Source organism: Anolis carolinensis, chromosome 2 (genome assembly GCF_035594765.1).
Source record: "Anolis carolinensis isolate JA03-04 chromosome 2, rAnoCar3.1.pri, whole genome shotgun sequence".
Taxonomy (NCBI): domain Eukaryota; kingdom Metazoa; phylum Chordata; class Lepidosauria; order Squamata; family Dactyloidae; genus Anolis; species Anolis carolinensis.
In genome coordinates, this window is record NC_085842.1 from 240,856,079 (window position 1) to 240,881,628 (window position 25,550).

The window sequence follows — 25,550 nt, forward strand, 5'->3', positions numbered from 1 at the left end:
ACTGCAAGAACAAAGTTGGTAGCATAAGCTCTCATACATAATCTATGCCTCTGAGGAAGTAGACTCACCTCCAAAAGCTTATGCTACCAACTTCTTTCTCTCAGTTAATCTCTAAGGTGCTACAAAAGCTCTTTACATACTTCTGAGATGCTGTTCATAATAATCATAATAAGGATTAAAACATAATTGCATCTCTGAAGAATTTTTCCAAATTGTATTTATTTAGAAATTGGAATACATATATTGGCTGAGATTCTACATATGTGCATAGTTCTGAACATGCATTGCCTATTAGCTTACGACCCTCAGGAAGCTCCTCTGCTGCTGCTGTTGACCAGGGAAGAAGGAAAGGAGTGAGGAAACAATTCAGATAATTGAGAAGCAGCTGGTCTGTGTCTAACTAGGGGGGGGGGGGGGGTGAGAGTGCACTCTTAGATACCTGCCTTTTCCTTCCAAACTAAGGTCTGAGGCCTGGATGCAGCTTTCCAAGCTCATTTACCCGACCCCTGCTCAAACTTTAGACTTAGAGTCACCCCAAGTCTGAAACAACTTAAAGGCACACAACAACAACTATCCTAATTAACTTGACTATCTCATAAGACAAAAGCAGGCCCACACTTCCTATTGAAATACCGGTAAGTATATGTTGGTTAGAATTGTTCTTCATTTTAAATATTGCATTATTATTTCATTGTTCGCACTACAAATAAGATATGTGCAGTCTGCATAGGAATTCATATATTTTTTTCAAAATATAGTCTGACTCCCCAACAGTCTGTGGAACCATGACCCGGCCCTCTGCTTAAAAGGTTTGAGGACCCCTGCCCTTCCTAGACCTTGACAACTAATGAAGAATGGGATGTTTCTGGTTGGAGGGCAAGGATATGAAAATAGCCCTCTTCACCCTATCCAAAAAGGAAACTATGCACATGTTAGCTGCACTTATACAGTGCACTTACAGAATACCAGGCACTGTATTGTTCACTTGCCAGATATAATAATTTTTACCTAAGCTGAGGGTTACACTAAATGCCAAGTTCGCACCACAGCTGCTTATATATTTTCATGCTTTTAAAATTGGCTTTAAATGCTGTTTTCATTCAGTGTCTTTACTACAATTTAATCATTTCCATCACCCAAGTAAAAATTTAGCTGAAAACTGAGCTGTACTTTTTATACATGCACTTGGGGAAAGCATCCCAGAACATGGCTTAAAGCCAAACACTGATAGCATGCCAAGTTCCACTGTGAAATGGAAGACTGAGCAGCTGGAGCAGTGCCACCTATAGTCTTGGCCCCACTCAAGTACCAATTGCTATTTATTCTCCAGCTTTACTCCAATACATTCAGTCGAGCAGTGCATTGACAAATCTTTAAGGACCAACATGAAACGTTTTATAATACCTCACAAACCCAATTTCTACATCAAGTCTTTCCAAATGACCAATCAAAGCATCCCTGAAGTAAATCTCTGCTTTTGTGCAATCATTTTGCAAATTTATTTTTTTTTATTATGAAGGAATATCATCTCATCTGTAAAGAACAGGTGGAACCATTGACTTTGGTTTCTCTGCCATTTTTATAAAAAAAAGAAAATGTAAACTTCAGAAGAAACAAATAAAATGAAATTCAAAAGTTTTTTTCAAAGAGAGAAAACAATACAATCTCAAAACGCTAGAACACAGATATATGGATGAGCAGGGAATATCTTGTTTGCCAAATTTGCAGTACATGCTGCACTACAAAAGATTGGATTCTTCCCCGAATTGGCGTGTTTTAACATCACAGTGATTGAATAACGTGGTCGTAGTGCTCCATTTAAATAAATTCAATTCAAAGGGGGAGACTTAACTATCAAAAACAGTGACGTGAAAAAAATAGCAATAAAGAAAAAAATCAGAGATTAAAAACAAAAAAACACCTTTATTTTGCTCGGTTTTAAAGTAAAATATACAAGCACGCCTTATGAATTATACTAATATTTCAAGATGCTGGTGGTAATGTTCGGAGCACTCAACCACCTGGGATGATAATTGAGGAAACATTGCTTCCTATTATCTATTAAGATCAGCCTATCCTTGATTCAATACTACCACTGATAGTAGTGAAACATGTGTAAGAGATAAATTTCTCTACTTGGTGCTCTAGTTGTGGAATATTCTTGTTTGGTACCAAGTAATACTTGGCAGTTTGTTTACCCAAGCTTTTGGGACTTGGTAGGATTATAGCGAGCTTTTTGGCCTATTGAATTGTAAAGTTTAATTAATCTTGAATTTTTAAAGCTTTTTAATTTTTCTCAAATTACTTTAGAACTATTATTATTGATTTTATTTTGCTCTAAGATTCTTAGATAAAGGGCTGATAAAAGATTTCAATAAATATACTTGGCCTGACAAAAGTGTAATTGCTTTCAAAGTATACTTCTTCAATTTTGACATTAAGTCAGTTTTTTCTGGTTTATAACAATGATTTATTATTTATTATTCAGTTTATTAGATCTCCATCAGTTTCCAAACCTTTGCCAACAGAGATACACTCATTTTGTGAAATAAAACTGGAAGCACTTTCCTACCTAGGATTTGCTTGTTATGAGGTGAAAGACTAAAATTTACTTAAACCCAAAGGAAATCACTCTCTATGTTTCTGTAGCATTTTCGGAATCGTGAACAAATTAAAAAAAAATTCTAGCATTTAAAGAATAATGAAAAGTTGGCAATGCTGGCATATCAGAAAACTCATGACTTTGTGTTTACCCTCTGACTATTGAAAATGGAAGGAACAAGACAATGGCCTCAGATTTAAAGATAAGAATCCAGAACAGTCTGAGTAGCAATACTCAGTCTGGGGATGGGGGGTGGGGACAGTATTCTCAGACAAATGAACATACACATTCCCTAGAGATTATAGCTAGTTCAGAAGGGAAAATCTGGATACACATACATAATCTTACTCATGTGAACAAAAAAGGTGGCATTTTAGTACTGACTTGTTTGCAAAACTTGTATAATAGAATTTAGTAATCTAATACTTTCTGAAATTCCACTAAAAAGATACCCCTCAGATATAATTTTGTATGGCCCTGTACAAAAGCATGGCTTCATGCTTTTGTACAATTTCAGTTACCTGGAGCCCCCGTTGCGCAATGGGTTAAATCCTTGTGTCGGCAGGACTGCCGACCGGCAGTTCAAATCTGGGGAGCGGAATGAGCTCCCGTCTGTCAACTCTAGTTCCCCATGCAGGGGCATGAGAGAAGGATGGTAAAACATCAAAATATCTGGGTGTTCCTTGGGCAACGTCCTTGCAGACGGCCAATTCTCTCACACCAAAAGCGGCTTGCATTTTCTCAAGTCGCTCCTAATATGTAAAAAAGAAGCTTCAGTTACCCAACTCCAGATTCAGCAACAATATTCTCAATTATAAATCAAAGCACCAAAGAAGATATTTGATATAATTCTTAGTATTCTTTCAATGAGGAAACAACAACCTGTACTGTACAATAAATGGAAATGAAGAATTTATGGCAAGACTTACTTGAGATAAACCGGCTCATAAAGGTACTTTTCTCTTGAAGATGGAAGATTAAAAAACAGGATGTATCCATTTACAGTCTGAAATATAAGATATATTAAATCAAAGATGTGCATGTAGAAAAATTCTTATGTGAATTTCTGTTGGAGGTTGATCAAAGTATTATATTTTAAAACATGTGGAATATGATACCTAAATACATATTTTTCAGAATTACAATTAAGATAAAAACACTAGTTAAAAATAAAGGTGAACATGTACAAACACACACACACATGTGCAGACACAATTCTTTTCATTTAAATGTTAATAAAAAATAATCCTTGACATGGATGGGATTTGATTCTGATTTATCCTCATCTGAGTTTAAATAAATCACAGGTTCAGAATTGGTTCAGAACTGTGGTTATTTAAAATCAAAAGTGTAGGTTTATGATTCTCCAACTCTGCTGTATAAAAGAGAAAGAAGTGAATCACAAAAACTCAAGGACAAATGTGGCTGTTGTATAACCCAAATTTCTCATTTTGAAGTGTCATAAATAACACAGTACTGTCTTCTATGTTACATACAATATATGTTCTCTCACTTCCTGTTGTCTTACCCCATTCTTAAGTATGGGTTGTTTGTAACTTAGTGACTGCCTGTATTCATGTATTAATTGACCTCATCTCAAGTAGAGGGGAGATTTTGGGGCCAAAATTACGGATTTTGGTATGACCCATGGATATATTAAAGGTTATTCTGCAGAAAGGAGAAAATGGCAGTGCAATCTTAGTGGACAAGTAGCCTCTGGCTGGTCATCATTTCCCCAGGTATTCAAACAGGCCAGAAGCAGTACCATGGGTAAAACAATAGCACTACTTTTAGGTTCTCCTGAGACAGACTACAGTCTTGCCTTTCAGCACTCTGCACAGATAAGGGGACGGTTTCTTTTTTGATAACAATGTATAAGCAGTACTCACGATGACCTATGGATAACTCAAGTTTTTTGGTTGTTCTTTTAAAAGTAAAATGTCTAGACTTATACATGGCTATATAGGGTAAATCCCATGATATATATGTGACTGGGGCTGACATATCTGTATTTAGGATCTGAACACAGATCAAAAGCAGATTTTATTATGAAGGACAGTTCCATTTAAGGCACTGAGTAATAGTGAAAGCAGCAAGACTGAAGAAAAAATTAAAGGTTTCGGATTTCTTTCCAGGCATGGTTTCCTGCTTTGCAATTGAGAACACAGAAGAAGCAAGGCATGCACTTGTTAGCTTACTTCACTAGCTGTGCTGACCATGAACATTTCTCTCTACAGTTTAAGAAATTCAATATGTTGTTACATTTCTTCATCAAATGCAAAATAAGAGAAATATAGCAATTTGGTGATTATAGTTTATTGAATTTTAATCCCAGTGAAATAAAAGAACCCTAGTTATTGCTAACATACTTTCCTTACAATTTAGTAACCTCTAAATAATTTATACTCATTGACTAGCCTATGCCACTAGAAACAGTAAGACAACACTACACAATACTATCGCTGTAACATTAGCTGACAAAAGATGTTCTTGAATTCCACCTCCATGCATATTGATAATACTAGAATATTCATTCTGTTCTCATTACCACCAAAAATAGTCTGAACTACTTGCAATTAACCTACATCTTCCCATGATCATCTTTTGAATAAGTTCTTTTGATTTATATCAAGACACATGCAGTGGGATCTTGGTATTCACTGGGGTTTGGTTCTAGTTTCTCTAGTAGATACCAAAATCCTTGGATACTAAAGTTCCATTGTATACAATGAAACTGTGAAATGGTGCCCCTCATATAAAATGGCACAAACCAGGAGGAGGGGCTGTTGAATCTGTGAATGCATGATCCAAGGATAAGGAGTAGTAATTGGGTTTTAACTCAAATTTCCATGAATTTTACTGTTGATAGAACAATCCTCCTATCTCTCCCTGAAGGCCTCGCCATTAGCTAAAACTGGCTCCTAAGGATTTCCCAACCAACAAGAACATATTTTGTTCATAGGAAACTGTACTGAAGAAGAAAGATCACCCACACCCAGTTCCACAGATGAAGCAGTTCCACCAGAGTTTATATCCTGCTGAATGTAAGCTCTGAAATTTGTGTAACAAACCTAATTTCAGCAACTGAAAAACCAATCTGCCAGTACTGGTGGAGTTTCAACCAAATGAAATCTGCATAATTGCTCGTACATTCACTACATTCACGGAGGGCCTATCATTGCAAAAGGTTTCCCACACTCCCAATTCTGCAATTGCAGCAGCCAGAGAGCAAACAGGAGTTTTCTCAAGCAATGTCTAAGTAAATGGCTATGGGATTTCAACCACCATGAATAGACAGAAAAGTAAGAAATCTTGTGAGGGCTAGAACTCTGGCCTTTTTATGACATAAGCACATGAAAGAGCTTATCCTGTGCTCCCCCCTAGCTTTCAGTCAGATGGGTTATGACTTCATGATTAAGGAGCAAGCCTGAACTACAAAGAATTTGGGTCCCTTTTCTCTTGAAAAATGGAAGTCATGTGAATAAGTGCAAGTTGGAATTGAGAGCTGTTTGTGACCAATGGAGATCAGAATGCCCCCCCCCCTTCAAAAAAAATCCTCATACACTCAAGTCACATCATACTAATGTAGCACTCAAGGATAGCAGCAGCATCGGAGGTGCAGTCCACACCAGGTGACACCAATATGGAATACAGTTAATATTATAAACCTACATATAAGAAAAACAAAAAAATCCTACATACACCTACAAAACTAACTATATATACAACTACATATAGTAGTAGTAGTAGTCAGATTACGGATATCCACTATCCACTACATCTTCCTTCTGCTTCTATGAATATTTTTAAAACAACTCTGCTGTGAAAATCATGATTCTTTTTGTTCCATATAAATGCCATTGTAATTTCAAGAGTAGATAATTGTAATAGCCTATTACCTGGCAGCACTTTAGTTGACAGTCCAAAGGTGTATGGCTCATCAGAAATATGCTGCAATTGAAATGTTGTTTATGTATCGGATATAATCCCCATTTTCTTCCAGAAACAGGATATTATTAATGGAGTGGAATGGTGGAACGTTATACCATCATATTCTTTCATGCCTTCTAATGTATCTAACGATGCAATGTCATAATTGTTTTTGGCTCTCTATTCAATTACTTAATAATGACTGAAAATGTATAGATGTACTACTACACAGCAGGAAAAGTACACTTTTTATAGCCATCAAGTTATTTGTAGAAACATAAACCACTACACAATTACTAGAAGTCAGCTTTTAACCTCAACAAATTTTAATATATTAGCTAATAAATCATGTTTAACAAAAACTGTAGCTATAGGCTAAGCTTCAAGAGACTAGAACACACCACCACCAATCCCTTTTGAAAACCAAAAGATTAAAAAATGGAGACTAACACAAACTTCTTTACCTGCATCATTATAAGAAAATACTGCACCAATACCTACAAAATCCAAACTTTAAATTTATTTCTTTTATAATGAATTATGCAAACAAGCTACTCATTCTGCTTGGTTTCAGCAGTTTGCCTGCTACAAATTCATAGAATTTATGTCACACAAAGAATAAGGAGTAAAGTTAAAGTGGTATACTTAATTGTCTTCTCAAAAACCATTGGACTAAAGGCCATTTTAGTTTATAAATTTGGATTTCAGTAGCACATCCATTAGCAGTTATTGCAAACAGCTTATTTAAAATCCTACAAAGACAGTACTTTGGAATGCAATCAGCCAGAAGATCATTAACAGTCAATTTTGATGAATAATAAAGCTAGTGGTGAAGCAGTTAAAGACTGCAGCTTCAAACAGGGTTGAGTATAAAAAGCAAGGGGTCACCATAAGTCAACAAACAAATTAAAGGCACAATCACAATGTTAGTACAATTCTTGAGAAGGAATTTTTCAAAACAGATTCCAGTTTGTCTTTCACATTAGGCCAGGACATATTTGAGCTAATTGAAACCATCTACGGCATGTACGAATTCATGTCCAAACGTAAAATGAACTATTTAGCTTGAGACTTCTCATGAGCCATTCTTTTACTTTCCTGCTTAAGTGAACCCTCAAAACTAAAATAAAATACAGGAATAAAGTACTTTCTTTCTTGTAATGGCAACCATGAATCTAGATGTGGCCCAGTAACAAAAAAAAATGTTATGCATGTTTCAGACAATCCAGAACTGTGCAAACATGAGGGTCAGTATTTCTGTATAGTCCTCAAATTCTTAGTACATCCCCTAATAGAGAATCTGAGACAGACATTGAATCAGAAAAGTACTATGTATGCACATTAACCCTTAAAATGGCAACGAAGGAATCAAGTATTATGTCTCTGAGTATGTTTTCAAAGGCAATTAACATTTTCATTATTATTTACTTTTTGATTTAAAGAATTATCAATATCCAGGCTCACTGCTCCCCAGCTTGCTGAAAATTCAATAGAAAAAAACTTTTGAATTTATCAACATTATTGATTTCCAGACTAACTGAAATTATAATAATAATATAAATGGCAGAATGATTTAGTGGTTTAATCATTGGACTATGATTCTGGAGACCAGGGTTTGAATCCCTGCCCAGTCATAGAAACTCACTGTCTGACCTTACACAATTAACACTCTCTTACTCTTAGATGACGGTAAATGCAACACACCCCACACACCCACATCCACACACAAATCATGCCGAGAAAACCCTACGACAGAGTTGGAATCAATATGAAGGTATACAATACAATTATATTTTTAAGAATCAGAATTCTAAGTTCTAATGCCAATCTTAAAAGAAGGATATTCAGTTAAATCCTTCACACTATACCCTTAAGGTCGCTTCCCACAGTATAATCCTCAGATGGTCTCATTATCAATCAATTTGTGCAATAGATAATACAGGATTTCCTAAGATCATTCCCAGACACAGTAAAGGAATCCAAGGACTGTCTGCATATGTTTTACAATATCCATATATTTCTCTATGGTCCAACTAATGCCTTATCTACATCTTATCTGAAGATTTATTCATCAGAGTCCAATGTTATATTCAACAACACCTCCCTACACTATCTTTATTCACATTTATATAAAATTGTTAAAAATGGTTCCAAAATGCATCATCTTGTAACAGCTCTATTTTAGTTATTAACATTATCATCTTCCAGAGTTCAACTGCAAAAGCCGTCAGAACAGTCAAAAACTGTAGGACCAGGCACTTGTCTTAAGACTGCTATTGAACTGGTCAAACAATCAGTACATAGAGAAGCCATTGGCTGTAAGTTTCACACACACAAGGCAAAGAGGCCCTTTTACCTTCTCAACACCATTCCCTAGCCCCCTCCTCTGGAAGGTGGGGAAGCCAAGCAGTCTTCTCACCAACTTGACAAAACTTCTTTACTACAGGTGGGGTTGAAGACACAAAGAGCATCTCTTCAAAGGGGAGGGAGAAGCCTTTGAAACTCTTGAGGGCTTCTTCCCTCAGCAGCATCACCACTTCCCACCCTCCAAAATTAAGAATGTACAAACCAGACATTCTTTACAAACATGATGCATCATTTTGCACAAGCAATGCCTGGAACATACCAAGAAAGCCCACCCAGTGGGCAGGAGCAAAAAAGTAGTGGCAGCAACAATGTCAAGCAAAGGAGAGGATGAGCAAGCACTGAGCAGGTACTCCCCTCCACAATCTTTTCCTCTCACCTCAATCATCTTCTGTCTTCCAGAGCCATGTGGGGAACAAGCATGTTCACACACAGCATCTACTTCACACCCACTTTCTCACTCACCCCATTTTCCCCCTTTTTATCCCTTTCCTTTTAAGCTGCTTCCAAACTTTCCTGAGTACTTCCAGGTGTGGCCAAATATCCCTCCCAACCATCCTTCCCAGCAACATAAGAGAATAAGAAGCATATACAGTACACAGTCTGAATTGAAAAAAAGTGTGCATGGACATTAGAAGCACCGTCTTTTCATACAGAGTACAGTACAATGGTAGCTGCATTTACTGAACCACTCTTTTGACCCCATTAAATTATACATATCCAGAACCTATTAATCCAATGTGTAGCTGAGGTAGTGGACCAATTGTCAAAAATATAGAACGAGTAAATTATTTAAAATTGTCAAAAGGGTAGGTTGAAAAGCAGGGCATCCAAATCAGGGACACCCAGTACATGCTTTTTCAGTGTTTTTTGTATATAGCTTTTCTGCATGCAATTCAGACAAGTGAACTGAAATTCAATTCAGACAAGACAAAAGTATACCTAGTTTGCTGAAAGGCAGATACCTCCGTCCAGTGCTAGATGGTTACACTGACTTTCACTGTGCTCAATGGGGTTATACTTCCGCAGAAGTCACAAGTTCACAGTCTGGGTGCACTCTTGGACTAAACCTTGAACTGGAAGAGCCAGGTTTCTGCAGTGGCTAGGCATGCACTTGCACATTTAAAGCTAGTGTGCCAAACATGCCAATTCCTGGCAATGTCTCATCTGGTCACAGTGACACAAGACTTGGTTACATCCAATCTGGACTACTACAATGTGCTCTATGCTTTAAAAGACTATTCAGAAATATCACTTGGTACAAAGAGTTGCTGTTAGTATTAACTGATACCATAATAAGTCTCCTGTTCCAACAGTTCCACTGGCTCCCAGCCTTTTTCCAAGCAGAATTCAAAGTGCTAGTTATTATGTATGAAGTCTTTTATGGTTTAGATCCTGGCCAGTATTCTTTTCTATGAGCCAGCCTGGCCCTTGAGATCCACAGGAAAAGCCCTTCTTTCAGTATCACCACCTTTGTCAGGATGGCTGGAGGAAAAACAACATAGGGTCTTCACAGTGGCTTCCACCAGACTTCGTATCACCCTCCCTAGGGACACTAGAATTGCCCTCCATTGTGGCCCTTCTAGAACCAGGCAAAGGCTTTTTTTTATTCAAAGACATTATTAGAACTGATAGCTTTTTCAAAGAGTACTGTTAGGTATTGTTCTCAATTTTTAAAACGTTTAATTGTTTTAATATGGTTAAAATTGAATGCTATTTTAATGTTTTTATATGTTTTAAATTACATTGTAATCATTTGAATTTGTATGGCACCTTGAGCCCCAATTTGGGGAGGGGGGAGACACATATAAATAAATAACATTAATACAGATACTGCTTCTGTTAATAATGACAACACAAACTATATAATTTTGTCACCTTCATATTTATATCCCTCCTCTTCCTTAGTGCCAGAAACCAAAGTGAGTGACAATTAAAAGGTAAAAGTAAACTGATACATTTAAAAATACAAAAAGTGCCATTTTGTTTTAAGGACTCAATCATTAAACATCATTTAAAACATATGGCAAGAACAAATACTACAACCTGCCATTAAAAGCCCTTTCATCATAAACAGTCAGCTCCCATAAGGCTTTTGGATTAAAACAATTATTTGTCCTGCCAAGGGAAGGACAAAAAGGGAGCCAATTTAGCCTACCTGCAGAGGAAATTCCAGAGTCAGAGCATAGAAGTCCTGTCAAAGTCCTCTCCTTCATTCCCAAAAGAAGAGTATGTGAGAGTGATTGGACTCAGAGAGGCCCCCTTCCATCAATCTCAAAACCCAAGAACCTCCAGATAATACCAGTAGTATTTTTAGGGCTGTTCCTGCTGTTTGCAAACAAATTTTCTACCTCATGTCTATATGCATCATCTGGCTATGAGTTTTCGATACTGTGAAATACCTTTGATGTTGCAACCACAAACTCTTCTATAGATATAGAGTATCTTTACTCTGCATTAGAGTCAGAAAATACAGATAATGTCATGATTTATATTTTGCCTGCATGAGTTTCCATTTTACACCATGATTAATTCTGTGCTGGATACGAATTATTATTTTACTTCAATAACTTATAGGTCTCTTGAAATGTGTCAAATATTATAATCAGATAGTCCCCAACCTTTGAACATCTAAAACAAATGAAAGAAAAGTGGGGAAATGTGGGGTTGGAGGGAAAACAAGCAAAATTGAATGATCAACTTGAATGAGAACAATTCAAACAAGCAAATGGGGCTAATGGGGAGGGTTCTGCTGTCATGTGGATATGCACAGCAGCATGCAATTATAACTAAAAGATGACAGATTAGGAGTCAAAAGCAACTGAACACTCTGCCATCTCAATGGAATGGGCCATGGCATGCCATCTTTTCCTACAAGGCAGATGAAAGTAATAAATATTTGCATAATGATTTTATACTGTTAAAGTATTTCATATTTACTTCAGTAATCCTTCTAACAAGCTCATAAGGCAAGCCAGTTTTAATAGTACAGTACTGTGAAAAACGATTACTAGCATATGTATGATTAGCATCATATAACAATTCACAAAATGCTTTCACATGAACATTTTTACTCACCGAAATCGCTATCATAGTGCTGTCAGGCCTCCATTCAGCTTGGTCATAATGCCCAAATTGTGATACTGCTTTTTGCGATTCTTTGTAGCTTACAATTAATACACTAGGCTGTAAGAAAAGAAAGAGTACACGACAGTTAAATTTCCCCTTTAAAAGTTTAATTAAATAGATATTACTTCCCTGCTCTCAGTCACCTGTGGAAAAGCGACACGTGTGATTAAAATATATTACACTTTCAGAAAAGAGTTCACTATGGCAAGCAGTATTCTATTTTCCATTTTTGTCTTCACAAGCTGAATATCTTATTCCTTTTGTTATACCCATATTTTAGTTGTTTTTTTATGTATATTGAATCCAATCAACTCTGACTTATACAAACTCTATCGTAAGGTTTTCTTAGAAAGATTATTTAGAGGAAAAGAACATACATACTGTGCACTGAAGTTTTTAACTAGAGATTGACCACTGAGGTCCTCTAGGTAAGGCATGGGCAAACTTCAGCCATCCAGATGTTTTGGACTTCTACAATTCTTAACAGCCAGTAAGCTGGCTGGGATTTCTGGGAGTTGAAGTCCAAAAACCTGGAGGGCTGAAGTCTGCCCATGGCTGCTCCAGGTGTTTTGACCTATAATTCCCATTAATTCTAGCCACCATCGCACATAGGAAGAGATTATAAGAGATTTTGTGCAAAAACACCAGACTGCCACAGTTGAATAGCAGGACAAATTAAAACACTTATCTGAACTGTTGTGAATGGGTCTTCTGAGGCTGTGAGTGATAATGGAGGGATCAGGAGAGGAAGGAAGAACCCTCTCGAGGAGGGCTCACTGGAAGATTTACACAGGAAGAGAATCAGGGAAATTGATAGGGAGTCTTCCGAGGAGGATTCATGTGGGGACTTGGGAGGGGATCTTGAGGTGGAAATGGATGCTGAGGAACCGGTAGTGACAAAGGAAGTTGGCATAGATTGGGCACGGGCTCCGGAGGGTCTTGGGGAGGAATCTGGGTCCATGGATGCTGGAGAGACTTGGGTATCTTCAGAAGCAGATCCCACATGGTCTGCCTGGAGGAATGAGGGTAGTTCCACAGGTGTGGACAGAGTTGGGTGTGGGCAGGATGATGTTGATTCTGATGAGGAGTTTGGAACGCCTGATCTTAGTGCGTTGGCTGTTTGGAGCTCAGATTCTGATGAGGAACTTGGGACACCTGACCCTAGGGCGTTGGAGGTTTGGACGCCCAAGGAAACCTAAATAAATTGGGGATTTTTGGCCACTATACTTTGCGTGTGGCAAGGTGTTGCTGGGCGCCATTGGGTTTCCTGTACGTGATTCTGAAGACTGGCTTGGGACTTTGCAACAGATGTAAGTTTGATCCGGGTTATTCTTCAACAGAGGGCTGGAATTGTGTGGGTTTTCCTGGACTGCACTGTTATTACTATTTTGCATTAGCTGCTGTTCGCCTTCGTTGTCTTGGCTTTTTGTGCCATCCCATGACGTGGACCTTCTTGTGACGACTTCACCCTTTGGACCTTGGACTGAATCTCGACTTGGCTTATCTCTTCGCTCCCAAACTCAGCTTGGCTTCGCCCTCATCTCCGTGGCTGTCTACTGTTGCTGACTACTGGCTCCGTTCCCGACCCTGACGCTGTTCCCTTATCCCGATTTCGGACCGGCTTGACTTCGCTACTATGCTACGCTCCTTTGGCTCCTGGCTTGGTTTTCAACTCTGCAGCGGCTTGCCGTTAATTCCTCAGCGTTTACCAGTTTCATTTGTTTGTGCTGCTTTCGGCAAAGAGCTTTTGACCCGGTTTGGGTTTTTGCTTCAGTTTGGAATCGCTGCTGTACTTCTGGGTTTTTGGGGAAGCTTTTGGGGCTTCGTAGTGATTTACCTTTGTTTGTTTTGTCATTTTAAACCTGTTTTGTGCTTTTGGGCTGAGTTTAAGTACTTCATGTTAAATCCGGATTATATCTCTGGTTAATCCGGATTATATGCCAGTTCATGTTTTTGGCGTTTTTTCTGTTTTAACTGCTTAATAACACTGAAGAATAAGTGTTTCAAGCTTCTGACAATTTACTGAGCTGTTTTTGAGTTATTACTTAAATAAACTATATTTTGCTCTCAGTTGGCGTCTGACCTTTGACATGAACTGGACAAGTTTTAAAAGTAAAGTTCAAGCAAGTCTATGAGCATTCCTGTAAAACCTCAGAGAAGCACAACAGTTCATATGACTGAATGAAAGAATTAATCTTTATTTATAGCCCGCCCTATCTCCCTGAAGGGACTCAGGGCAGCTAACAACAAAATACTGTATACAAAGGCAAATATTCAATGCGACAGTAATACAGTACATATGATTTAGTTGATAATGTATCCGTATCATTATTGATACTTAGTCGCTCTTGTTAGCTGCTTTTCCTACCGAGCCCAATACTGCAGCAACAACTACATTGTTTCTTTTCTTATGCTGTACAAAATGGCAGTGCAATTGGGGGAACTACAACACATAACTCAATCTGCAAAATCCCAAAATTTGCAAGGCCATTTAGATAAGTAGAATTTACTGAATATTTCAAGTCTCTGAAAAATAACCAGGGCAGAGCTGCCACTTGCCATGCACATACTGCTTTAGCTACACTATTCCAATTTTGGAGACTTGACAGTAATCTTCATCATTCACAGCTGTTTTCTATTATATTAATTGTACAGTGAATTAAATATAAATTATTAATTACTGTAAACTCTCAGCTGCAAACTACAGGGTGTTAACAGCAGTAACATAATAAGCACATTAACAATTACTATCTGTCTATAGAAACATGTAGTTTCTATAACATACCACCTACAAAAATGCAAGCTAAAACAATGCAAGTTCACACTAGACTTTATGATGTCATATGGCAAAAGCCTCAGATTTTCCATACTCTGCATGACCATTCAGCTCTTATTTCAACTGCATCATACTCTTGCTTCTACACCCAGAAATACAATGTTATTAATGCCACTGTCTATTCCAGTAATGCATTCACGGAATTTGTGTATTCTCCTGACATAATTCTTTTTGATCCAGTGGAGGTATGCATGCAGTATATACTCAAAGGGCCAAAATTATGGATTTTATGTGATCTATAGATAAATTGAGTTAATTCACAAAGAGGGGAAAGCACCAATGACACCCCAAGGGGCCAGCTGTCTCTGGTCGCCAATGCATTTTTCCATTCAAAAAGGCTAGAAGTGCCATCATAACAGAAAGAGTAGAGAAGGTCAGTGTTTCTTTTAGATATTCCTAAAATAGATCAGTGGGTCTCAGCCTGTGAGTCCCCAGGTGTTTTGGCCTACAACTGCCAGAAATCCCAGCCAGTTTACCAACTGTTAGGATTCCTGGGAGTTGAAGGCCAAAACATCTGGGGACCTACATGTTGAGAACCACTGGAATGGAGCTAGCTTTTGCTTTCTACCACTTTGCTTAGAGAAGGGATGGTTACTTTTTAAATAAGAGTCAAGGTACAATAGTCACAATGTTAATAAAAATTGACCCAGTTTTTGGGGGTTGATTTTTTTACTAAAATTTCTAGATGTATGCATATAGGATAAGCAGAACAAGTAAGAGGGTGTTGAATTATTCCTGGCCTGCAAACCCCCCACCCCCACCCCCCAATTTTAAAAGGTCTCTCAGTTCTCCAGAACACAAACAGGAGACTGCAGACAGAGCAGAAAGGTAGTGATAGAGAATTACTTCAAACTTAATATTCCCTCGCTCCTACTCCTTGGGACCAAAGGGCATATTATCAGTGGAGTGACGCCAACTAGGTATTACTTAATTGCTGCAACTACAAATGCTACCACTTTTAAGTCAATATGTCCAAGGTCTACAGGGTTTCTTCCTTGTCTAGCTTATCATAAGTTTTCAAACAATAGATTCTGGGACTGAATTAGAAGTGCTCTACCACTATGCTATGACTCCTTTTACTTCGGTGCATGAAAATACACTAAACACACCTGGCACTTCAGGCTGCCATGGTCTAATAGCTTAGCTGCTCTATTACGTATGTAATAGAGTGGAAATCCTTGATAAAATACAATTTCATAGAGGATTTTTAAAAATTAAAAATGCCATTCTTAATGTTGAAAGTTTTCTTTAAAAATGATAGCAATGCTACTTCGATACTACAAGTTATTATATTGTTCAAAGACAGTCATTTACAGCAGTCTGTCAACAGAAACCTAAGATTTTTTCACAAAAGGAAATTGATTTTAGGGCTATTATTTAGGAGGCTATCATTTAGTTTTCCTGGAAGAGGTGTGTATTTTAGAGGTGGGGGAAGAAAGTAACTTTCGAACAGAAATTCCTACTTGGAATAACTGTTAAACATGTACTTACATGCTGACGACTAAGACACTAGCCTGTAAACAGGATGGAATGCACCAATATATGGTTGGTCACTAGAAGTGGCATTTTTTCAATAAACACTTCAATACAAGCTATAAGTTATGCTTGGCATAAATACAAGCAATGGCTTGCTGGAACAGACCAATGGTCCATCAAATGTAGCATTTCATTCCCAACAATAATCAGCCCTAAAGTTTTTGGCATTTTATTATCATTTATATGCACACTAGCTTGGGAACCCAGCGATCCCCAGGTTATTTGATAAAGGCATGATTTGTCTTTGATTGTTAGGTATTCTCAGTTTGGAGTGGGTGAACTACAATTTCCAGAATTGTGGGTCAATCCCCCCCAAACCCTACCAGTATTCAAAGTTGGCCATTTTGGGTCTGTGTACTCCGCGTGGTCCAGTTCTGTCGCTGGCTGGTCATCGCCTGGCTGCAGTGCTTTCTGGATGGGGGTGAACTGCTACAACTCCCAGATTCCAGGGGCAACCGTCCCAAAACATCTGTCAGTATCCACAGCAGGCTATGTTGAGTCTGTGTGCCAAGTTTGATCCAGATCCGTTGTTGGCTGGGTTCAGTGCTCTTTGGATGCAGGTGAACTACAACTCCCAAAATCAAGGCCCATACCCAGAAACCCCTAAAGTATGTTGAGTTGGTCATGAGGCTTTTCTGTGCAAAGTTTGGTCCCGGTCCATTGTCGGTGGGGGTCGCAGTTTCTCTGGATGCAGGTGAACTATAACTCCCGTTCCCCCAAACTTGTCCAATATGCTCTGTGTGCCAAGTTTGGTCCTCGTCCTGGTCCATCATCGGAGGGGTTCAGAGTGCTCATTCATTGCAGGTGAACTATAAATCCCAGTACCTACTATTCCCAAATGTCCAGGCCAATTCCCCTCAAAACCCACCAGTATTCAAATCTGGACATATCTGGTAAGCATGGCAAGTTTGGCCCAGAGCCATCATTGTTTGGGTTCATAGCATTCTGAATGTAGGTGAACTACAACTCCTCTACATTCCCCAGTAGGAGTCATAGTGCTCTGACTTGATGCAGGGTGAACTACAACTTTCACCATGTGGACTCAATCCCCCAAACTCCTCCAGGAAGTGTAGTTATGCTGTGTTTGTTCTGCAGACAGATTTGAAAGGGAAGGGCAGTAGGCGGGGTCATGCAAATTTCACACCAATGGAGAACACTGGGATGCCTGCCTGTGGTGGTGGACAATGCAAAATCTAGGATGAAATGGTCCCCAAACGAAAGCATTCCTTGGGTGGTGGGCCATAGTGTTTGGGAAGACATTGGCAGGGGTTGGCTACATGTTCATGGAGCTCGTTGTAACCACAATGTCAGTGGAAAAGAATGACTTGGTGGCTTCTCAGCACTGGGAACTGTAGCCTGTTTGTGGAGGCTGGAGGCTGTCTGTGTGAACAGACACCCATGCCACATACACCCATACGGGTTTTCACTTTTATTATGGATATATATAGATTTGGAGACAATTTGGGAAGGTTTTCAAGCAATACACAAAGTAGTACTTAAAATAAATAAAACCCTAGTCATGATTACACTTAAGAATGGGGGAGCTGATTTTCAAATAACTGCACATAGTATATCTTACTTAAATCAACTTAAGAATATGGCCATCACCATATCTTATACCAGCAAAGTCTGACATCCTGACGCTTTCTTGTTGTTCTCACTTGCCATCAAGTTGACTTTCTTATTGTGATCCTATGCATTAGATATTTCTAAGATCCTTGGTTATCAAATGCCCTGTTTAGGTCCTACAAACTCAACCCTGAATTTACCATTTCATTATATGGCCCATCCTGAATCCGCTCTCAGTTTTGTTCTGCATTCTCAAGGTATTGGATTGCAACAAACACAAAATTTCTCACCCACTATACTTCTCCCTCTCTAATGCCCCCAAACTGTATTTCCCCTCTAACAAAGATGTCCCAAAAGTACTTCCTACATAAGCAATTTAATTTTAGTTACCACATTTCTTCTCTATCCCCCATAACCCATGTGCACCAGAATGGGATGTCTGTCCTGCTACCATCCACAACAAAAAAGGTATTCAGAAGCTAAGAACTATAAATGAATTCTAAACGTATTTCATGAATGTTTAAAAAACACCAACAAAAAACATCTAGGACCAACCCGCTGCCCAAAAAAATCTGACTGAACAAATCCACTAACTACTCCAAAAAAATTATGGCAAACCAAGATGTAACAGAGCAAATTTATCTATTTTGGTCATTCGGGAGGCTGACCACATTTGGGGAATTACTGGAATTTTCACTGCGGTCAAGAAATAAAAATGCATGAATTAAATCTTTATACACGGAAACTGTCACTAGAGTTACAAAATATTCCAAATCCTACCCATAAAAGTTGTGTTTTACATCAGCTTATGTAGTTTAATATGGAGCAACCAAATGAAATACAGTAGAGTCTCACTAATCCAAGCTAAATGGGCCGGCAAAACCTTGGATAAGCAAATCTTGGATAATAAGGAGGGATTAAGGAAAAGCCTATTAAACAACAAATTAGGTTATGATTTTACAAATTAAGCACAAAAACATCATGTTACACAACAAATTTGACAGAAAAAGTAGTTCAATATGCAATAATGTTATGTTGTAATTACTGTATTTACAAATTTAGCACCGAAATATTACGATATATTGAAAACATTGACTACAAAAATGCATTGGATAATCCAGAACCTTGGATAAGCGAGTCTTGGATAAGTGAGACTCTACTGTAGTAACAAAATGGCTGTTAGGGTGCTAATCACACCTATATTTAAGGTGACAGTTTGAAAATGTGGCAGTATCACTGAAAGAGGCAGACTCATGCCAACCTACCTGTCGATCTTATATTTTAAAGCAAACATCCCCAAAGGCTGATAAATGCTTAACTAGTGCTACAAGTCACAGTGTTTCCCTATAAAATAATATTGCATCATGTGTGTGTGTATATGCCTTCAAGTCAACCGTTAGTTTTTAGCCCATGAAATTAAGCTTCAATAATTTTGCTTTTTGGAATTAATCACATTCTTGGCATTAAGCTTAGATCAACAGAGCCAAAGTATACGAGAAGCCAACTTCTATGTTGGAGACAATGGAGGGGAAGGCACACATTTCATTTTACTTATTTTAATCCCAACAAAGAAATATTTCATTAAGACATGAAAACTGCAAAGAAACTGGCCAACCACAGACACTAACATAAGAACTGTCTTGTATGTCAGTTCTTCTGAGCAATGGAAGACAGAACAGGAAAACAATTAGCCATTCCAATAATTTAGATTTTTAAAAAAGAGAAAGGAGTTTAGCACCAGAAACTACTAAAAGAGAAATAATGCTGTGAAAATCCTGCAGAGCAATCATTTTAAATCATCTTTATCTTATACTGAACTATTTCCAGATCAATATATGTGAGGAACAGTTCAAAATCAGCCTTTAAAAACTATAAATGGAATGAGACTAAAGTTTCCAAGAATATCATTTTAATGGGCCTTCCCCCAACAATTCAGAACTAACATGGTGTGGAGGGGGGTTCTTTCTATTTTTGTTCTAAAAGCACCAGGTCCTATCTATTATTGGAAGCTCTGCAGGACCAGGTCGGTTAATAGTAAGATGGGAGACCAGCAACAAATACCAGATGCCCTAGGTCAGGGGTCCCCAAACTACGGCCCGGGGGCCACATGTGGCCCATCAAAGCCATTTATCCGGCCCCCACAGCAGTGGCTCCCTCCTCCACCAAGTGTGTGTCTTCCAAAGCTTTGCTTGTTTATAATGGTATTTTAATTATTATTTAATTAATAATTAATTATTAAGGGGCATTTTGCTAGTGCTTTTGGTGTACAAAGGCAGAAGGGAGTTGGACTGGATGTCCCAAGGGGTCACTCCCAACCTTCTTTATTATTATTATTATTATTATTATTATTATTATTGATACAAAGACACAGTATAACACAGCAAACAAGATATATAAGCTGGATTTTGTATCACAAAACCACAAATCAAACACTTCCCAAGCATTTAGGACTGTGTGATTTATTATTACAGTATTATTATTAACAACATTGAGGCTGGGTGGCCATATGTCAGGGGTGCCTTGCTTGTGCTTTTGGTGCACAAAGGCAGAAGGGGGTTGGACTAAATGGCCCAAGGAGTCTCTTCCAACCCTCTTTATTATTATTATTATTATTATTATTATTATTATTATTATTATTATTAACATTGAGGCTGGGTGGCCATCTGTCAGGGGTGCTTTGCTTCTGCTTTTGGTGCACAAAGGCAGAAGGGGGTTGGACTAAATGGCCCAAGGGGTCTCTTCCAACCCTCTTTATTATTTTATTATTATTATTATGATTAACATTGAGGCTGTATTTGTTCCAGTTTTGGTTTTTTACTCAAAATAAGATAATGTGCAGTGTGAATAGGATAGTTTTTTTTAAAAAAAAAACTATAGTCCGGCCCTCCAACAGTCTGAGGGCCCATGAACTGGCCCCGTTTAAAAAGTTTGGGGACCCCTGCCCTAGGTTATTCCTAGAAAAAGGAATGGGCAAAACCACTACTGAGTATCCCTTGCTTAAGAAAACTCTATGAAATGAGATCACCAAAAGTCAGCAGGCAATTTGAAAACATAGAGAGAGAGACACTGAGAGATATGTTGTAGGTACAGGCTCTGTCTGCCAGACAAAAAATTTTTTAGCCCCTATGTATATGCTTTACTTTTGCTTAGGGAATCTTTCTTTCTTTTTCCAACACAATCTATTGGACAGGCCCCCTTTAAGTACTGCCTCATGAACACTCTTTCCAATTTGAGGGAAATGTGGTATTTTTCAAAGTTGGCACTGATACCAGGGGGACAAAACAAGAATCCTAACTCCAGCTGTCGAGGTGAATTCCACAGAATCATAGAATGCTGGGAGGCAGGGCTGTAGCCAAGTGGTGGGTTTAGGGCTTCAACACTTCCCCAACATTTTTCAGTTTTTTAAAAAACCTGGTTTACTTATGAATTTTAACTGGTTAACCAAATCCCCATGAGAGTCCACTGAAGTTTATCTGTCTTGAGTTTCCACTGAAGTTTATTGATGGAGCCTGATTTCTAAATTATTTTGCTTTATGGAACTGCTCATGATTCGCTAAAAAATTTTTTTTCTGAATTTTTTTTCTGGCTATGGACCTGCTGGGAGGTACCCCAAAGGTCATCCCGTCCAACCCCTTGAAGTTACATGAGTGATTCATTGAGAGCACATCTTCACATATGGCAACTCATAGTATGCTTCTAAAACCTTCAGGGAAAGGGAGACCACCAAGCCATGCATCTCTTAAGGTAGCTCTATGCTGCAGGAGTAATGCAATTTTGACATCACTTTATTTCCCTTGGAATAATAAGACTTTTGTAGTTTGGTGAGGCACTAGCACTCTTTTGGCAGAAAAGGTTAAAGACTTCGTAAAACTACAGCGTCCATAGTAGTTAAAGTGGTGTCAAACTGCATTCATTCTACAGCATAGATACACTGCATTCATCTGTAATGTGGGCCTCCTCTTCCCAAAGAACTAAAACTAACGGGAGAAGAACACATCCTTCTAGTACAGCTGTAGGACAGACAATAACTTGTGAGACTTAGGTTAAATCTACACTGTAGAATTAATACAGTTTGGCACAACTTTAACTGCCAGGGCTCAATGCTATGGAATCATGGCAGTTGTAGCTTTACAAAGTCTTTAGCCTTCTCTGCCAAAAAAGGGCTACAACTCCCAGTATTCCACAGCATTGAGCCATAACAATTAAAGTAGTACCAAACTGCATTAATCTTACAATGTATTGTAGATGCACTCACTTATCCCAGCTGTAACACTTGCAAGGTGGACCGAAATTACAATTAACATTGATAACAAACACATATAAAATTTAATATTATATCATATATTTTAAATATTTATATACTTTCAAATCTACAATATGTAAAGAGTATTTTGTAAGATTATGTAATGAATAATTTGTTTGTTAATAAAGGTACGTTTGGCTACAATTTCCCACTTTCCCTACATATGGCAACTTTTGAGATACCCTGTATTTTAGTGTTTACTAGGGTATATACTTGGTGTTTTCCAGGTTGGAATTTTATAAGTGTTTATTAGAAGTAGCCATGTCTCACTTTTCAATTTTATGAACAGTCCTGTTAGAACAGTGATTCCCAACCTTTGGTCCTCCAGGTGTTTTGGACTTCAGCTCCCACAATTTCTAAAGTCAAATTACTGCCTATATATATATATATATATATTTATATTTATATATGACTGGAGTTACACTTTAATACCTATACTGCCTGTAATTTGGATGTGGGTGAACTATAACAGTATTTTAAGTTGCTCATAAAAGGAGCCACAGTGGCACAATGGGTTAAACCCTTGTGCCAGCTGGACTGCTGACCTAAAGGTTGGATTGCTGACCTGAAGGTTGCCGATTCGAATCCTCGAGAGAGAGGCTGAGCTCCTGTTGTCAGCTCAGTTTGCAGGGACATGAGAGAAGCCTCCCAAGCAGGATGGTAACACATCGGGCGTCCCTGGGCAACGTCTCTCTAGACAGCCAATTATCACACCAGAAGCGACTTGCAGTATGTTCTCAATGTGCTTCTGACACGATAAAAAAAAAGTTACTCATGTGTTCCAGAACTATTGTCGGTTGGACTGAGGAGGTTGTTTGAGTGCAGGTCAACTACAACTCCCATCATCCTCTGTCAGCCCCCCCCCCCAAACCCACCAGGGTTTGGTCATGTTAAGTATCTGTGCTGCGTTTGGTGTTTAAAGTGCTCTCTGGATGTGCGTGGACTGCAATTCCCATCATCCTGGCTCCAATGGCGGCATTTTAATGATGTGGGTGTGTGGAAAGTTTGGTCCAAAACCATCACCTGTAGGATTCAGATTATTATATACATAAACATAGGTAGATTGGGTCAGGCATGGGCAAACTTGGGCCCTTTCTGAGGGTGTTTTGGACTTCAACTCCCGCCATTCTTAACAGCCTCAGCCCCTTCCTTTTTCCCCTCAGCCGCTTAAGCTGTTGGGAATGGCGGAAGTTGAAGTACAAAACATCTGCACAAAGGGCCCAGGTTTGCCCATGCCTGTGATAGATAAATGGAGGTTTAGTTCTGCCATTGCAGTTAGCAGCGTTGCGTCTCCTTTAAGAACAGTCCTGCCAATCAACGCAGTCCGAGCTCACCCTGTTGTACCAGATGCCGAGCTCCGCCGGGGACAGCACGGCGAAGAGGGTCCGGTGCGGGTCCGCCTGGATGCGGAGCGGCGCCGCCTGCGCCTCCCGAGGCCAGAGCAGCCTCTTGGGCCACCCGCTCAGGAAATACATGGCAGAGGCAAAACAGCGAGGGAGGGCCAGCCGCTCCGGGCCTCCCTCTCTCGGCCTCCCTCGGGGCCCTTAAGCGGCGGCCGGAGCCAGCTGGGAAGGAGAGAGGGCCCTGGAGGAGGAGGAGGAGCCCGGCATCCTCCTTCCCTCACTCCCTCACTTGCTGAGGGAAAACAGCGACGTCGTCGAAAGAAGAGCCGCTTTTTTTCTTCTTTTTCTTCCCCCCCGAGGAAGAGGGAGGAGCCAAAGCGACGGTTGGCTAGAGCTCGCGACGGCGCCCTCGCGACGCCCCCTCCTCCTCCTCCACCTTCCGGGCGGCTCGCGTTCTCTCCTTGGCCGCCATCTTTCTCTCGTCGTTGCCGCCTCCTTCTCCTCCTCTTCTTCTGTCTGGGTTGTTTGGCAGTTGAAAGCGAGGAGGCGGGGCCATGATGCGCACCGCCATCCGTCCGGAAGTGACGTTGTAGCCGGCCCAAAGGCACTATGGCGCTAGATAATGGGGAATCAAGAGAAAACATTGCAGCTTCCTGTATGGCTCTGCTTTGCATATAAAGGGGCGGGGTGGAGTGACGTAGAATTACAGCGTCGAGGAATGAAAAGCGGATAGCTGAGCTGTGTTCTCTGTTTTGCATAAAGGGGCGGCGCGGCGTGACGTGGTATGATTAGAACGTTATTTATCGTGTCAGAAGCGAACCGACGGTACAAGTTGTAATGTATTTGAAAACACCAAATTAAAAAACAACAACTTGGCATTCTACTAAATGTCCTTTGACCAGTTGCTGGCCATTTGGAGTGCCCCTGGTGTTGCTGTTAGAAAGTCCTCCATTGTGCATGTGGCTGGGCTCACAAAAGTGGCAGGCTAAAACCCGGAACCCCAATCAGTGGCTGGCGCCGGATGAAAGACTCCCTTCCTGAGAACACAGAAGACTGGGTGACGTGGAAGGCGCTGAACAGACTGCGCTCTGGCACCTAGAGGTGCAGAGCCAACCTTAAGAAAGGGGGCCACAAAGTGTGCGAGTGTGGCGAAGAGAAAACTGCAGACCACTTCCTACAATACTTACTTTATACACATTGTTTCAATGTAATAGAAAACACAAGGGGGAGCTGCAGAGCTGGAAGGAGAGTTGAAATACCCCCAAGGTACTGATTTTAACCTTTTGCTACTCTTCAGTACCCAAAACATACAGAGCTTGAGGGAAAATTAAAATCCGAAAAAGACTGAATTTTTTGCCTTTACATCTAACACCTCAGTAGTCAATGAAGGTTTTTTAAGCTTCATAGTAAATCCAAATAAAATACAAATGACTGTAGAGACAAGAATTCAATTCTATGAACCTGTCTGACACCTACGATCTACTGGGGAGGGCCTTCTCTCTGTCCCGCTACCTGCCCAAGCACTTTTGGTGGGAACATGGGAGAGGGAGAGGGCCTTTTCGGTGGCTGCTCCCAGACTGTGGGACTCCCTCCCAAGAGAGACCAGGGTGGCCCCACCCCTGCTGACCTTCCACAGGCAGGTCAGAACCTTCTTCTGCCTGCAGGCATTTGGAGAAGGATAAAGGGCATGCTGCTGGATAGATTTTGGGTCAAATGTGGGCAGAATTGTGTATTTTAAAATGTATTTGTAACTGTATTATAACTATTTTAACCTAACCTAATATTTTTGTATTAGCGTTTTAATACCAAAAGGTCCCAGGTTCAATTCCCGGGAGCGGAATGAGTGCCCGCTGTTAGCCCTGGCTCCTGCCAACCTAGCATTTCAAAAACATGCAAATGTGAGTAGATTAATAGGTACCGCTCTGGCGGGAAGGTAAC

At 39.5% G+C, this 25,550-nt stretch overlaps 1 protein-coding gene across 2 annotated transcripts in view; it reads right to left on the reverse strand.

Annotated features, from left to right (window-relative positions):
* The window catches only part of ric1 (RIC1 homolog, RAB6A GEF complex partner 1), a 59,289-nt gene extending 35,200 nt beyond the window's left edge, over positions 1–24,089 (reverse strand). For both annotated transcript variants that reach the window (XM_008103345.3, XM_003216563.4), the window contains exons 1-3: positions 23,604–24,089; positions 11,975–12,082; positions 3,532–3,608 (exon numbers count right to left, since the gene is read on the reverse strand). In XM_008103345.3, the coding sequence (XP_008101552.2) occupies positions 3,532–3,608; positions 11,975–12,082; positions 23,604–23,744 (326 nt within the window). In that variant the 5' untranslated portion in view covers positions 23,745–24,089. The remainder of the gene's footprint in view (positions 1–3,531; positions 3,609–11,974; positions 12,083–23,603) is intronic.
* Positions 24,090–25,550: the final 1,461 nt, after the last annotated feature.